At 35.0% G+C, this 16,837-nt stretch overlaps 1 protein-coding gene and 1 pseudogene across 1 annotated transcript; one reads left to right on the plus strand and one right to left on the minus strand.

Moving 5' to 3' along the window:
* The window catches only part of LOC146929128 (uncharacterized), a 29,494-nt pseudogene extending 22,740 nt beyond the window's left edge, over positions 1-6,754 (minus strand).
* A 2,775-nt stretch (positions 6,755-9,529) lies between these two features.
* EMB3126 (Ribosomal protein L1p/L10e family) lies at positions 9,530-15,712 on the plus strand. The gene is made up of 7 exons (XM_085701199.1): positions 9,530-9,941; positions 12,198-12,377; positions 12,481-12,535; positions 14,077-14,204; positions 14,875-14,958; positions 15,103-15,228; positions 15,308-15,712. The coding sequence occupies exons 1-7, from the start codon at positions 9,567-9,569 to the stop codon at positions 15,440-15,442; spliced, it is 1,083 nt and encodes a 360-aa protein (XP_085557325.1). The 5' UTR covers positions 9,530-9,566; the 3' UTR covers positions 15,443-15,712.
* Positions 15,713-16,837: the final 1,125 nt, after the last annotated feature.

The following is a 16,837-nucleotide window of genomic DNA, read 5'->3' on the forward strand; positions in this document are numbered from 1 at the left end:
GGGCGGTCCAGGCAAAAATTAAGGACATAGAAAATGCAAAAAAAGAGAATATATTCCCGATGGATTGAAAACCCGAAAGGGCGATCCAGGCAAAAGTTAGGGATTTCGAAAGATTTGAAAGAAAAATATTCAAAAGAAAGCAATGACTATGTAGAGCATGAATTTGAGAAGGTGCCGCGGTTGAGAAATGTCGACTTCTGCCATTGATTTGTTTGAAGGGTGGTACCCCGGCTTTCGTTTTGGTTCATCCCCAGCAATGTTATCCCCAATGAAGATTACTAAGTGTTGGCTATGTGATGTCGGGCCACTTTCTTTGGATCTGCCCATGCTCGTCTCGATAATCTTTCTGTTAAATCGTCATATAAGTCTCATATGCATTCATTCATCCATGCATAGATAGCATGCATACAAATATCATTCATGCATAACTGCATTATTTTCCCATGCTTTACTCCAATACTTAAAAATGTCAATCCCAAGGTGTTAACCAATCAATTTATGCTCAAGTGGCAGGTCACATCAAATGATCATTTTACCAATGCTAATCAGTTTCCCAGTACCCTGCTTAAAGTACTCCGGTATTATTGATAGACAAGCTTTATCTTCCATTCTTTCGTCTTTATCACGGGCAGTTGGTAATAGACAAGCTTTAATCAGTATTTTCGTCTTTACCACGGCAGTTGGTAGTAGACAAGCTTTATCTTCCGCATTTTCATCATTTACCACGGGCTGTTGGTAATTGATAAGCTTTACTTTCCACCTCAAGCTTTATTTTTGTCTCAAGCTTTATGTTCAGTCTCAAGCTTTATCTCCCGCCTGAGCTTTATCTTCAATCCAAGCTTTATCTTCCGCATTGTCATCGTTTACCACGGGTTGTTGGTAATTGATAAGCTTTACTTTCCATCTCAAGCTTTACTTTCTGTCATAAGCTTTATTTTTCGTCTTAAGCTTTATTTACCGTCTCAAGCTTTACATCCTGTCTTAAGCTTTATTTGCTGTCTGAGCTTTATCTTCCAAGCTTTACCGTCTGTTCAAGCGTTATATTTCGACAAGCTTTATCATCTGTATTTTCGTCTTTACCGCGTCAGTTGGTAATAGACAAGCTTTATCTTCTGTATCTCCGTCTTTACTACGGGCTGTTGGTAATAGACAAGCTTTACTTCCCGTCTCAAGCTTTATTTTCCATCTTAAACTTTATTGCCCGTTCCAAGCTTTATCTTCGGTACTTTCGTCTTTATCACGGCAGTTGATAAAAGACAAGCTTTATCCTCCGCATTTTTGCCTTTACCATGGCAGTCAGTATTAGACAGGCTTTATCTCCCCAGTGTTATTTATCAGTTTGTTCCCCCAGTCAGTATATGTTTGTCGTAGTTGCATTCATAATAACATTGTACACATGCATACCATAACACACATAAGCATTGCACTCTTAGCATCTTGTCTGGTCCAAAAGTGGTGTACTTAAGTATTTAAGTCTCTTCGACCCATCGATTTAAAAGGTCTTCTTTCAAATCTTCGTGACGAAGAAACTTAAATAGGGGCATCTGTCATACCCCAATTTTGGACCAGTCATTTCTTTTCCCAGTCATTTTTAAAACGTCTCAAACTCTTTTCGCTTTAATTATTTAAAGTCATTTAGTCGTCTTTTAAAATTTTTGAGGCTTTATTTTACAGTTCAAAGTGAATTTCTTTTTGTCCAACTTTCGTGTAATTATTTCTTTTGCGCGTCAGTTTTTTTTAAAATATTTTACGCGCTCTTTTTAAGTGTTTAGCGTCCTATTTTTATTTCCTGTAAGAAGCTTTTAATTCAAATTTTCCTCTTTGTCCGTCTTTAAATTGCTTCAAAAGTTTTTGTTCGTACTTTAAAACACCGCGTTTTTTTTAGACGTTTCGGTCGAAATTTCGGCAGAGAGGTATTTTAAAATACCTCATTTAGGAAAATCTTTAGTTTTATTATTATTGTTTTATTAATATTATTATTTTTTTTATAATTATATTTTATATCTAGCTAAGTCACGTGAGTTTTAAACTCACCATCTTTTTTTTATTTTCTTTTTTTTATTCTTATTTCATTTTTAGTCCTTGAGTCCTTTAGTCTTGACTAAGTGTCAGTCTGTCATTGGTCAATGTGAAACTTGGGCACCAATCCTTTAGTGTTGTGCTGTCCATTTTCTTGCATCAGAGACATAGGGGCATTTTAGTCTTTTTTCTCAGAGTCAGTGTTAACCCTAATTTTCTACTATATATAGTCTACAGTGTCAGAATTTATTCCCCAATGATTGATCGGCCACAGCTTTAATTACACAAACACTTTTTATTCTCTCTCTCTTCCCATTTTCAAATCAAATACTCAAAAAAATCAAAAATCATATGAACATGAAGAACAATATGAAGAACACTTGAACATGAACCAAATTCCAGCAACTTAAAACACTCAAAATTCTTCACCAATCACGCAAGCACATCAATACAGCCATATATACATCATTTTCGGACCTCAATACCACAACACATATCCAAATCCAAGACTGGATTCGAAGCTAAGCATCAATCCTAGCCTCAAATCCGACGTGATTTTCGCAGGAGGACACAAAAAGCAGATCCGGTTTAGAAGAGTAGATTAGAAGATTATCCTCTGAAGTTTTCCGTTTCTAAGTCTCTTTTTCTCCGATTCTAAGCAAGGTAAGCACCTCCTTCTTCTGCTGCCGCGTCGTTTTGTTGTTTTTGTTCATCTTAGAATTTTCTTTTTTTGGGATCTACAAACTTAGATCTACTCCGATCAACACTCCGTTTTGAAAATCTAAGTTCGGATTTGAAAAGAGGAAGAAAAAGGATATTTAAAAATGTAAAAAAAATTGAAATCGGAGCAAAAAAAAATCGCCGGCGGCGGCGCCGCCACCTTAGGGTGGCCGGCCACCGCGCCGGCGGCGGAGTGTATGATCGGAGAAGAAGACTCATTTGAGAGCTTCTCTCACTAAAAAATTATGTAGAGAGAGGGAGAAAGAGGTTTGTGAGGGTTTTGAACCGAAAACTGGTTTTATAACATAGGTAAACCGGTTCGGTTCACTTGAATTGAACCGGTTTACTTCGGTTCCCTCCCTTCCCCTTTCAACCATCCGATCTGCTTTCTTTGATGATCCAATGGCTTCTGTTCTGCTTGTTATTGTAGGCATTAATTGTTATTGTGTGTGTTACTGTTTAAGGACCGTTAGATCTATCATCTTATAGATCTAACGGTTACTGAAGCTCTCTATTTAATTCCATAATGCCTATATTTTGGTAGTGCTGTGTGTACACCTCTTTTTAGCCTTATGATCAAAATATCCAAAGGCCAGGATCAAATCCCCTGCCAATGGATCAAAGTGAAGGCCCAGCTTTATTTTTCTCTACTTTTTTACTACTGAAACCCCCCCTGTCATGTTACTTACACCCTGTTTCATTCAAATTTTCGCCAAAAAACTCCTAAAAAATATACGTGTTTATTTTATCGTTTTATTTGCTGTTTTTTGCTGTTAATGCTAATATTTTCACTATATTTCATAATTTCATATGGTAAATTTCTTTCATGCATTTTTTAATATTGTCTCATCTATTTTAAAACCTTGATTCCCATATTTTATCTTCTTGTGTTCTTGGCTTTAAAACTTTATGTCATGCATTCTTTTAATGTCTTATGCATTTTCTCACATATGCATCTTGCTTTATTTTGTGCCTCATCATTGCATTGCGTTTAATATTTGATGCTTTTTAACTTTTTCTATATATCATTTAATCATGCTTGCTTTAAATTTTGGTATTTATTCATTGTTTCCTATTGCAAAGCCCCATAATTATTAGTGTGTATAATTAGGGGAATGATGTAATTTGTTGTGGGCTTTGCATTTAGGAATGGTATGTAATAGCTTAGTAATTGCACACACCGACACAAGCACCGACACTACACCATTTTACCCATGCTTGCTTTACTTTTCGCATCGTTACGCCTATTTACCGTTAGTTTAGTAAAACCTTTTTCATTGCAAAAATTAAATAAGCAAAAGTCAAATTATTTTCATAATAAACCTTGGATCCAAATCCAAGTGATTTTCCCTTTATTTTCTTAATCAAATTCCTAATTGAACTTTAATTAAACTTAGGCTCAATTTCTTAAATAAAATGAAACAACCTCACTTCTATTTTTATTTCTAGTGCCTTGAGGCCCCTCAATCTCCTTCTTGAAAACCTTTTTTTCAAAAATAATTAAAATCAACCTAACCCACAAAAATATTTTTATAAGAGTGAACTACGGTGGTTTTGATCCCTTTTAAGGGTACGTAGGCAGAGGCTTTATTCCTCTCAAATCGATCAAATAAAAATAACCAAAATTCTTACTTCTTCTCCCTCCATTCTTTCACTTCAACTCTTAACAACAAATTTTCAAATAAAAAATAAAGTTAGAAAGAGGTTCTCACGGAGTACCGTGAACGACGCGGGTGCCTAACACCTTCCCGAATCGTAACCGACCCCCGGATCCAAAAAGGGTTTTTCAATCTCTTTTTCCCTTCCCAAGAATAAAATCGAGCAAGTCCGGTAGATTGAAGGTTCAAGTCCAATCAATGGCTTGACACCCGAAAATCTTGGTCTACAGGGAGTTAGAGCTTACAAACCTCAGACTCTGAGCTTACAAACCTCAGAACCCCAAAAGTCAACTCATTAATTAGATTAACAACAATTGATCAATTTTAAATACTATTGTTTGTCATCATCAAAAAGGGGGAGATTGTTGGAACAAAATGTGTTTAACAATGAACCTTAAAGAGTTTTGACGATAACAAGGTATTAAAAATTGTAAATTGGACTAGCTAATATTTGTTCAAGTGTACAGGACCATAATTAAAAAGTTACATCATGTATTGGTTCTGAATGAGCAAATAAAGAGCAAAAAGGTTCGACAAAATTGAAGCTTAGACGCTCCTGAAGGCAACTTGCTCCTGAAGAGAATAAGCGCTCCTGAAGTAAAGCCGCTCCTGAAGTTAATAAAGTGCTCCTGAAGAATAGTGCTCCTGAAGAATAGTGCTCCTGAAGACAAGAGGTCCAGAAGCTGCCTCATCAGAAGCTGCCTCATCAGAAGCTGCGTTATCAGAAGCTGCCTCATCAGAAGTCATTTCACCAGAAGCTGAAGATCAACTGGATTTGCAAAGATTCAATGATTGAAGAATCAACACTGCAAAAGCTGTCTATTGGATTCGAAAACACTGCAGAAGATTAGTGGAACGTTGCAACGGTCATTTCAAAGGAGTTTGAAAGCATGTGCTTGCAATTTGGACTAAAGCGTTGACATTGTACTACTGTACGAACTGTACAATCACCTTCTCCACTACTCTGTTTTGTGTCCACACTACAAGACAAGAAAACAACTCCAGAATACGGCTTCGCCTGTAAAGATGTTCCTTTGGATAAGGAATGGATTTCAAATTTGTTCTTCATAGGACAACAACCAAATCAGGCAAAAGATTATTGGTGAAAGATCAAGCTTCAACAAACGACTCTTTAATGTGCTGGCAATTTCACAATGTCTCTTTCACACCTCTATATAAAGGAGTGAAGACCTAGAGAATTGGTAATGCTGAACGAAAGACTCACAACATTTTTACAAGTGCCAAACCTCTGGTGAAATTGTTCTGCATTCACTTAGAATTTCTGTGTCTCAAAGTTTCATCTTAGAAATTCTTAAGTTATTGAGTCTGTATCTGATTTGTATTGTGAGCACCTCTGATTTTATATCAAGTGTTCAACCTTAAACAATTTTCTGTGTAATTTTGTTTAGTTAGAAGTCTCTTGCAGTTGTGCTTGAGCAGGGAAGTCTCTTGAGTGTGTTCTTGAGCAAAGGAAGACTCTTGCAAAGTGTGCTTGAGCAAAGGAAGTCTCTTGCAGGTGTGCTTGAGCAATTGTAATCAGATATTACTCTTAGTGAAATCTCCTTGGAAGTGCAAGGGGGACTGGACTACTTCCGGATTGTGGAAGGAACCAGTATAATTGCTTTGTGTCGTTCTTCTTCTCTCTCTTTGTTTTATTCCGCTGCATTTAGATTCTGATTACCACTTCAGAAGCTGTATCACTTAGTTTCTGACCAGTGTGTTCCGTTTTTAGGAGAAACGAAGAATTTTCCAAAACACAATTCAACCCACCTTCTTGTGTTTTTCTCACTTTCATCCTTATCTTTTGATTACCAATGGCTCGCTTAATATCAGCACGCAGACCATTCTCAAACTTAATGCATTTGGAAAACTCAGCATTATCAGCGGTGTAATGTGGATAGAACTTAGCAAGCTCCACAAATTTTGCAGCATATTCAGTCACCGACATATCTCCCTGCTTCAATTCAAGGAACTCAATCTCCTTCTTACCTCTGACATCCTCCGGAAAATACCTACTCAGGAATTCTCTCCTGAACACAGCCCACGTTACCTCAGCACCATCTTGCTTTAGGATAGGAAGCTCACCTACCCACCAGTCATCTGCCTCCTCAGCCAACATATGGGTACCGAAGCGTACCTTCTGAGCCTCACTGCATTGCATGACTCGAAAAATTCTCTCAATCTCCTTTATCGGGGTCATACCTTCCTTTAAAGGTTGGTGGATGGTTCCTCAAGAATGTTTCCAACAATCTTACTCCGTCATTCGCACCAGCCCCAACATTATTTTGTTGTTGTCCCACCACTTGGGCCATTGCTTGCAAAGCAGCAGCTAGAGCGACATCATTCCTTCCAGCCATTTCAGAAATTCTACACAACAATAACAATCAGTACAACAAGGACAATACAAAATTGTCATACAACACTACTAGGCTCGACACGACTCTACTAATTGGCCGGAAGGACCGACTTGCTCTGATACCAATTGTAACACCCCGTTCTCCCAACAACGTAATATTAATATAATAAATCACAGTAATCCACAAAACGAAGTGTCACACTGCTTTTCATAAATTCATAAGATAGAAAGTATTCCATTTATACATGAAAATCTCTTTTATAATTGCAGCGGAAAAATTCTTTTTAAACATAATTCAACTTCAACAAGTACTTCAACAAGTTCTTGGCACAAAGGCCTCAACGAAATATTATTGTCATCAACAACGAAAACAACATAATCTTTTATAAAATTGATTCAAAACGAATGAAATAAAAACAAAAGCGTATCCCATCCCGTTACGTATCAGAGCCTACGACACTTGGGCCAGACAATCCTACTAATCATCAGTACCTGCAAGTTACCCATATGAAGTGCAACATTTTCAAGCAGAACGGGTGAGAATCACGATCAAATAATAATATATATAATTCATCAATGTAATGAAAACATCAACATCAACATGTCTGAAACAAACAACAACATTTCATTATCCACAATGACACCAGCAACTCAACCGACACCGACAACTTCGACAATGCAACGACTACAACAACTAATACAATATGCATATGGTACCATTTTACGCGCGTTGAATGACAAGCATTCCAGGGCATGAGCCCTCAACAATTTGGATGGTTAAAGCATCCCAGGGCATAAGCCCTCAACAGGTGAATGATAAACATTCCAGGGCATAAGCCCTCAACAGGTCATGAGTATGCAAATAGACTCACTTTGTGTATAACAACATACAACTTAACAACCACTACGACAACATCAATTATGCCTAATCATTTATGACACACTCCGCAACTTAGTCAACAACAACTCAACAACACCAAACAACGAAAATCAACAACATAGCATATATATAAATCAATTACATTCATCTCATAGTCCAAAACATCCTCCAAAACCAATCAAGTTTGATCGATAGAACATAAGCCAAATACTCATAAAAAACCTCAACTAAATCCCTAATACTTAAGTTTGAAGTTGGGAAATCAACCATAAGTTTTTGGACTAACTTGGGATTAGTTATGCTAAGTTTTCTTAAAGTTTTCTGAAGACCCACATGGACTATTTTTATCATAACTCAAAATCTACAAATCTTTTCCACGCCAAACCAAGGCCATTATAAAACTAACTTAATTATCTCCAACTTTCATGTTTACACCGAAAGCTAATTCAAAACAGAAACGGGTGAAAAAGTGAGTGTTTTCCAGTTTTTGCTGACAGAAAATCGGTTGCCGAATTTGACCATTCGGGGCCCGATTTCGGCAGTTCGGGGCCTGATTTTGGTCGTCACAGCTTACGGGAAAGACCAGTTTTCACTCCAAAAACCCAATTTTTGATCACCCAAACCCCCAAATGATTTGCAACAATGTTTATAGGTTCTATGGGTAACATCAGTTAAAACAACATAGAAAACATGCATTCTCAACATAATTCATTTCATTATAGCAACCTAACATAACTTTCTAACCCTAAATCAAGAACATCACCATTTTCAATTAAATTTCAGAAATCATACAATATTATTAGAGAAAGATCATCTCACCCTTACCTTAATTGAAGATTCTACAGCAAAAATGGGTTCTCCCTCTTCTGCTAGCCTCTTCTAAGTTTTCTCCTCTTTCTCTCCAAAAGCCAAAGTTTCAACGTGAAAGAAAAAAATGTTTTGTCTGACTTCTATTACTGACTTTTCTATTCTCCTTCCAAAAGTGTAACTCCCTCTTCTAATTTCCCTTAACTCCTCTTAATTCACTTAATTCTAATTAAAACCCACTTAACTCCAAATAATTCTTATTCTTCCTATTTTAATAAATAATAACAATTATCATATAAATGAATACACCACACCACAAATCACATAAATCAAATAAAATAAAATAAAATACTTAAAATCAACCAACAAATAAATAAATAACAACTAGAGTGTTACAAAATATATTACCACAAACGATGTCCACCAGCACAAGAAGTGTTTAGGAAGACATTAAAAATTCAGGATATAGTTCCAAGAAAAAAAAAAGAAAGAAAAAAAGAAAGAAATACAACTCACTTTTTTTTGATACAAGAAATACAACTCACTTCAAAATGAGATAAATGTAAATATTTTTATAAGTATTATTTAATATCGATAGTCTTCCCTATCTTTTTTTTTTTTTTTGGTACAATAGTCTTCCCTATCTTAAACTAGAACAATGAGCATCATTTACTCGCCCTAAATTTCTAATAGCATAATTTTTCTTGAAGGATAATAACATTTTTCTTTATGTTTTTACCGCTACATCTAAACTTTGGAATTAAAACTCAATTTATAAGTGGAAATTGAAATAATAATACAATTTTTTTTGTCTTAGATGAAGTGGTAAACCACTGAAATTTAAACTCACACATAATTGTGAGGTCATAGGTTCCAATCCAGGTCACAATGTTCGACAATGCAATTTCGGCATTTGCCAGTTGAGGTAGGACTTCTAGACGAATAATAATACAATAAAAAATTGAAAAATTCTTTCAAATTTTTTTTTGAAAAATGAGTATATGACAAAAAAAAAAAAAAATCCACGCGGCATTTCTAAGATGATTGGGCACATCACATTCTTATCTCATCATAACACAATTCATTTTCATATCACCATCGGCAAACGAATAGATAACCACCTCTAATGTCCTGCTTTCACCACCACACTCTCTTCCCAAACATGGCTTCATGTACAACAACAACTTCATCATCTTCTCTTATGCTAACACACCCCTCTTCTTCTATTCTCACCCCCCAAGACCTTTCTCCTTCTTCTCTCCGTTCTTTTCCCAGAACCTTCTTCCTCTCTCCCCTTGTTTTGAAGCCTACTAAGTCGGTTAACCTAACCTACCAGTCTAGGTCTTCGATTTTACTTGCTTCCGCTGTCACTGCTGATGTTGCTGAAACTGTTGATGAAGATGAGAAGGATGGTGTTGATGATGGTGTTGCTGAAACTGTGACTGTTGTTACTACTAAGCCTAAGAAAGGGAAAGCTGCATTACTTCTCAAGAGTGATAGGGTAATCTTCTTCAAATTCTATTGTTTTCTTGTTTTTCTTGATGAGTTTTTGTTGAATTTTAATAACTACAATTGGGGTTCTGGTTTCATGGATTATTAGTGTATTATTAGTATTTATTATTAAGGGAATTAATTGTGTTGGTGGGTATGACCATATGAAGCATAGTCGCGAACATATGACACGATATTGACACGTCGACATAGAATTTGAACAAAATAAAAATGATACTCCCTCCGTCCCGCAATAGATGACTCATTTGAAAATGTGCAATTTTGACCTAATTTACTTTGACCATATTTTTCTACTAATATACAAAGATAAATAATATCATATAAGATGTCGTCAGATTTGTCTCGATGACTATTTTAAAAATATCAAATTTTTCATAATTTTTTATAATATATTATTCAAGATATTTAAGCTCAAAATTATGCATTGGCATGCGTAATGAGGTCAACTGTGTCATGTATTATGGAACGGAGGGAGTATCATTGAATGTACTAACGTAAGTACACTGTCAAACAGTGGTATGTGTCGGATGTCAGTCACGTCGTCAATCAAAAGTGTGGGTGCTATAGAGATTGTACCACAATTACGAACGATAAATTGGTATTTGAATATCAATTTGTGAATTGGTTTTCGCCAATTTTCTAGATAATTTGTTAAAAAGGTAGAACTGAGTTATCTTATATGGTTTAAAAAGATCCGGATTCATTGACTTATCTATTAACTTTCTCTCATAAAACACACAAAATTACACTGAAGTCACCTTGAATTACCGGCCTTAAAGTCACTGAATTTGGATCCAGTTTAAAGTAAGACAAAAGACAGTGAGTGTTTATGACAGTAGAAGAGTCAAAGGAAGATGTGTTGAATCTCTTTTCCAATTGCGATCGGAAGTGGAATGATTGGAAATTTTCTTAGAACCAGTGAATTTAGGAAGATGAAGGGGTTCATCGTTCACGCGGGAGACTTGGAAAAATTGTTCTGAAGGATAGTTGAAGAAATTGTATGCTTGTTGTTATGATATTATTTGAAAGACTATAAAGATGTGCAATCACCAATCGATGTAAATATTTTACGGCAGGCAATTTATAACTATTGATTTGATAAAATAAGAAGAAAAAAAAGTAGTAGCAGCATTTTATAATGAACTCAAATTACCGATTATACCCCCAATGTAACCAATCCTTGGTAGGCAGCAACCGTATACCCGTACCACATACCGAAGAGAATTGAAAATCACGTGACTGTGGTTTTCACACAAATTATCTAGGGTGTGTTCAGCCAAGAGGTGAGGGAACTCCGGCCACAAATTGTTCTATTACTGGTGTGGGTACCAACTGATTCGGTATCTTTAGATGGAGGACATTAACCACTTATACCTAACCTTGTAGCTGTGTTGTGGGTATTAGACTATTAGTTGATGCTACATTTTGGCAATTGTCTATTTTGTTTTTGACGTAAACATGAAATAACTGTAGTTTTACCTGAGAATTTTCACGTACAGGATTGTGAAATAATAGAATGATATAAGATAGAGTGAGAAATTTAAGAAATAATAGAATGATATAAGATATAGTGAGAAATTGTTGGACATCCTCTTCAGTAGCTAACGACTACAAATGGATGAATGCATAACTGTATATCTTAATTTCGTGTTTTGTGCTCACTGCTCATTTGGTAAGCACAAGCTGCTCCATCTGTTGAAAAACTGAAATAGAATGATATTTTAAAATAAACTTTGCTTAACGATTAACATCTCATGTAGGGGAGAACTCCTAAAAAGTGGTGATGAAGGAAAAAAAAATTCACTGGTTCACGTATTTATGTTATAGGAGCTTCAGAGGATATAAATAATTTCATAAAATATACATGGTTGCATACTCATTTACTTTTATTTGAGTCATATTTATAGCCAGACTTTCTCTTTGGTGGAAATAAATTGTTCTAATTAACTTCATTTACCTTCCAATATCTTCTGAAATTTAGCATGAGTGAGGGTGAGAGATGTATAAACAGTAGTTACTGTGCTGTTTGTCCTACCATTATATGCAATAATTTCGCTTGGTTGGTCTTTATATTCCAGCATATTTGATTGCCTACTTGGATAGTGATGGTGTAAATGTTATAAGATAGCCATTTGTTTCTTTCTAAGATCAAGTTGATTGTTTGGATTATTGAATTTTTCATGTTTGGAAAATGTTTTTCCCATTTATTTTATGAATAATTGTTGTTATCACCATGTTTCACCAGGTGAGATCTAAGAGATTCTTGGAAATTCAAAAATTGAGGGAGTTTAAGAAAGAGTACGACTTGAAGACAGCAATTTCTTTGGTAAAAGAAACAGCTAAAACCCAGTTTGTAGAAACAGTAGAAGCCCATTTCCGCCTCAACATTGACCCTAAATATAATGATCAACAGTTAAGAGCTACAGTGAGTCTCCTGCTCTTCGCTTGATTCTAGTATATACATGCACATTGAAAACTATACAATACTTGTGCTAATTCCGAGTCTTTCATCCATCTTCTCTTAATAGGTAAGTCTGCCGAAGGGAACTGGAAAACCCATAAAAATAGCCGTTCTTACTCAAGGTGATTATGCTTTCGATTCTCATTTACACTTCTAGTTAATTAAAAGTGTTCTGAGCATGCTGAAAAAACATTTTCTTGTAAAGGGATGTGTATGAAAGGAAATCTATCAATTATGTAAACTCAATTATGGATGGACATGGACATAAGATGATAGGTCTTTTCTCCTGAAGTGGTAGACATTGCGTTGTCCTGGCATTGACATAGAGGACGTTTCTTTGCCACTGCATGCATATATAATCGTATCAGAATTTTAAGTGACTAGTACTCAGTAACGCTTACAAAACTTAAGCTCCATGAACCAAGTACATCTACTTTTGGTAGAGTGATGGGTCACGGAATTGAACTGCTTCGTGTGTGGATAACTATGGGTTCATTGAGTTGCCTATGGTTGTGTATTAACTATTAATCTCTCTGATATCCATTTGTGCATAACAACCGAGTTTCTTAATATTTGTGCTGATAAAAGGTTTATATCTGCAGAAAACTAGCCTACGAAAATTGAAATCGAAAATGTTCATGTCCATATATTTTTAACATGATTGTAATTACTAGGCTGGTTCCAAACTCTTTTTGAAGGGCAAGGATCCTCCAAACTCTTGATTTGTTATGATGTACCTACAATATCTACCTTTAATTTACTAACTAATGGTTGATATTACCCACATTACATTCTAAAGTTAGTTGCTCACTTTTGAGGAGCAATATCCCTTTTTTAATTATATGTATTGTCTACTTGTAATGCAATTTTTTAGCTAGTGAAGTTATTAAACTATTGTTGAATCTGTTTAGTATGTAATGATGAGATTCACGCACCTTGAATTTTGAGTAGGTTCTAACAGTTTGTTTAAAAAAAAATAGTTAGAATGAGGAGGCAAACTATTATGGAGGGTGAGGTTTATTTTGTTATCTTTTATCCCCAAGTCTATTGTGGAATTGGCATGTTATTTATGGATTTTCTATGAAACATAGCATTTTCAAGGGAATTTTCAGTCCTTAAATGCCAAGTAACTGGACAGCCTTGCTGTATTTTTTTATTTTATCATTTCCCTGTTCCTTTGATCCTTCTCTTTGGCGGATAATTTTATTTTCATTTTTTATTTCTAATTAAAAATATTCTTTGAATTGCTAATCTTACTTTTTATTGAAAGTCTAGTTTGAGCTTGGGAAGAGATGAGTTATGAAATTTCAAGTATTTTATGCTGATTAGATTGAATATTAAATTGGGTATTGATATTCCTCATCAAAACATGGACGATGGTTGATGGACTTAAAGTTAAACAATATAAAGTGGACGGGATAACACCTAGACATCATAGATAAGTTAATGGGTGGAATGAGTGTTCACCCCAATAACTTGTTAATTGGAATATTGGCTGGTTCTTAACAGTTTTCCGATAGGAATAAGATAAGCGAAAAGCAAATTAGTATCCTACCATTTTACTTTGTACAACTGGGCGAGCCAATTGAATCACTGCTTAATAATTCACAAACTATTTATTGTGCATCTCTTTGGTTATTCTAATTTATAGTTCATTTTGCAGGTGAAAAGTTCGATGAAGCAAAACTTGCAGGAGCAGATTTGGTAGGTGGAGAGGATCTGATAGAAGAGATAAAAGGAGGATACATGGAATTTGATAAATTAATTGCTTCTCCAGATATGATGCCTAAGGTGTTGCTCAATATCTTCTTCTAATTTGAGTTTTTATTTTCTCTTGTTGAATTTTTTATTCATTTAATAATTTGAGAAAATGATGTAGTATCATTAAAAGATTCGAAAGTTAGTAACTGGTTGAACCATTTGCAAATCATGTTCTCCTAATGTGTGTTGAGGATAAATTTTCCAAGTTGATAAATTTAATTTCAATTAGTCTAGAGTTCTATGTTCATTCAAATCAGGTTCTTTGGATGTGTCATTAATGCATGCTTAGTCTTCGCTTGCATGGCCTTTATAGCTGAAATCTGCAACTAGATTGCCACGATACTTGATGCTATGCTCAGATTCATGGTTGATTTTTCAAAGAGCTTATCAATTAATAAACATAAATGTCAATCAGTTGTTACTAGCATGCGGCAAAGTTTTCTGTTAGTATTGAAGAGTTCCGTTGATTATAGTCATAATTATTATCATTCTCTCTATTTAATATTGTCAATACAGTTTCCTTAGGTTATTATTTTTCCTTCTTTTGGGGGATTCTCTGTAATGCAAGTTGATCATTCTAAACTATTTAACATCAGAGCGTGACGATACAGGGACCAATGAGTTATGGGCCCATCATGTTGTTTTTAGCATTTATTATTTGGATGGAAACTCAGTTGGTTGCCATCGATGATTGTTTCAGGTTGCTAGCCTTGGGAAGATTCTGGGGCCAAGAGGACTCATGCCAAATCCAAAAGCTGGCACTGTAACAGCTAATATTCCTCAGGTGCACAATCAACTACTTTAATTGTTTCTTTTCTTTCTTAGTTCACTTTAACTGTGCGCGCACACACACATACACATAGAGAGGACCTTTTCTTTTTATCAAAATGTACATAAACTAACCATGATTGCATAATTCTTTTTACAGGCTATAGCAGAATTCAAACAGGGAAAAGTTGAATACAGGGCAGATAAAACAGGAATCGTTCACTTGCCTTTTGGAAAAGCCGATTTTTCAGAAGAGGATCTTCTTACAAACTTGCTCTCTGCAATAGTATGTTTTACCCCAAATTGAATTTTCTATCTGCAATTCACTCATTGATAAAGTATTAACCCATTGTTCTAATTTGCAGAAATCAGTAGAGGCAAACAAACCATCTGGTGCGAAAGGTGTGTACTGGAAAAGTGCGCACATATGCTCAGCAATGGGGCCTTCAGTCAGGTTAAATATCAAGGAGATGCTTGATTACAGACTTCAATCAGAATAGATCACTTGAATATGGTTATATTGATTTAGTCGGCTTTATGGGTCATATCTTGCCAAATATCTTGTCAAAAGATGTCACCAAGGTTACATATACAGGGATGAATTTGGTTGGTTATATCTGTGTTAAATATCATCACCAAAAGTGTGCACACAACATAGTCCTTTGGCCCAAGATGAGGATTTTCCTTGTATTATTATTACTTTGTAACTAACACCTTAGATTTCATAATATTATCTATCTATGGTAATAAATTTCCATTTTTGCTATTAATAGTGAGGTCTTGTGTAGTTGTACTCATTGCAATTGATGTGGCGCAATATACCCTTTTCAAGGGGAACTAGTATGTAGACCCGTGCCAAGAACGGGCTATAGTTTCAGCAAATTATATATAAGTAAAATTATAAATAATTTTTTTTTATATTTAATGGACTAATGACATATATGTTAAACTAGTTTTTGTTAAACTATTGAATATTAACATCCACACAAATATATTTGATTAGACTAAAACAATTCAGCTAATTTAATGCTTTTTATTTATTCAATAATGACCTCACTAACAAAACAATATTTACTATTGTCAAAAAACAAAACAATATTTACTAAAGTGATCATACTAAATTCCGATTCACTATGATGATTCTGGATTCACCACAAGGAATCATCATCTGAAGCTAGTGTGGGCTGTTAGAAATTTTATTTCTAAGTGAATATGCATCTTGTGACCAATGAATATTGGACATCATATAGTAAGTGTGCTTGAATAGGGTATCCAATAGTTGAATGAATCCATGATGAGTAGAATCATTCAACTCTTGGTGAAAGAGTATGGTTTGAAATCTTATGACTATTCATAAAATATTTAGTCGAACCGATGTAACCCTACATGAAAGGGTAGGTCCTCTATATGCTTTCTCTATAATTAAATATAGGGTCATGGACATCGGTTAAGGAAGTCACAAGTTTTAAGTTGAAGACAACACTTTTTACGTTTTCGAGAATTGATTATAAAAGTTCCAATGCAATACTATTATATTTGTTTCCTTAATTAGTACCCGATGCACTAGTTAACATTTCCCTTAAATATATGTCTTAAGGCATATGGACAATGACTTGAATGACTCGCCAAGAGTAACTTTTATGGCATGTCTATGATGAGAGGCTTGATGTCATTGTATGTCAATCCATTGAGGCTTGAGAAAGAAGGAGAGGAAGATCCTATCCTATAAGCACTCAAGAGACACTCGAGCATCAAATCAACATTAAAAAATGTGTTAAGAGATAAGTTTTCTTACCCCTTCTCATCTTATATATGGTGTCTTAAATTTACGCGACTAGATTCAAGGCTAATTGATCATGACATGATATATTATGATATACTACAGAGAAATTCTC

This window comes from Medicago sativa, chromosome 4, assembly GCF_051527215.1.
Source record: "Medicago sativa cultivar Bolivia chromosome 4, Bolivia_mono, whole genome shotgun sequence".
NCBI lineage: Eukaryota > Viridiplantae > Streptophyta > Magnoliopsida > Fabales > Fabaceae > Medicago > Medicago sativa.

Excerpts from the sequence above, each read along its gene's own strand:
- EMB3126 (XM_085701199.1), top strand. The coding sequence starts at position 9,567 with ATGTCCTGCTTTCACCACCACACTCTCTTCCCAAACATGGCTTCATGT. Across the intron at positions 14,205-14,874 it reads CTCCAGATATGATGCCTAAG|GTTGCTAGCCTTGGGAAGAT; the intron begins GTGTTGCTCAAT and ends TGATTGTTTCAG. Across the intron at positions 14,959-15,102 it reads TAACAGCTAATATTCCTCAG|GCTATAGCAGAATTCAAACA; the intron begins GTGCACAATCAA and ends TTCTTTTTACAG.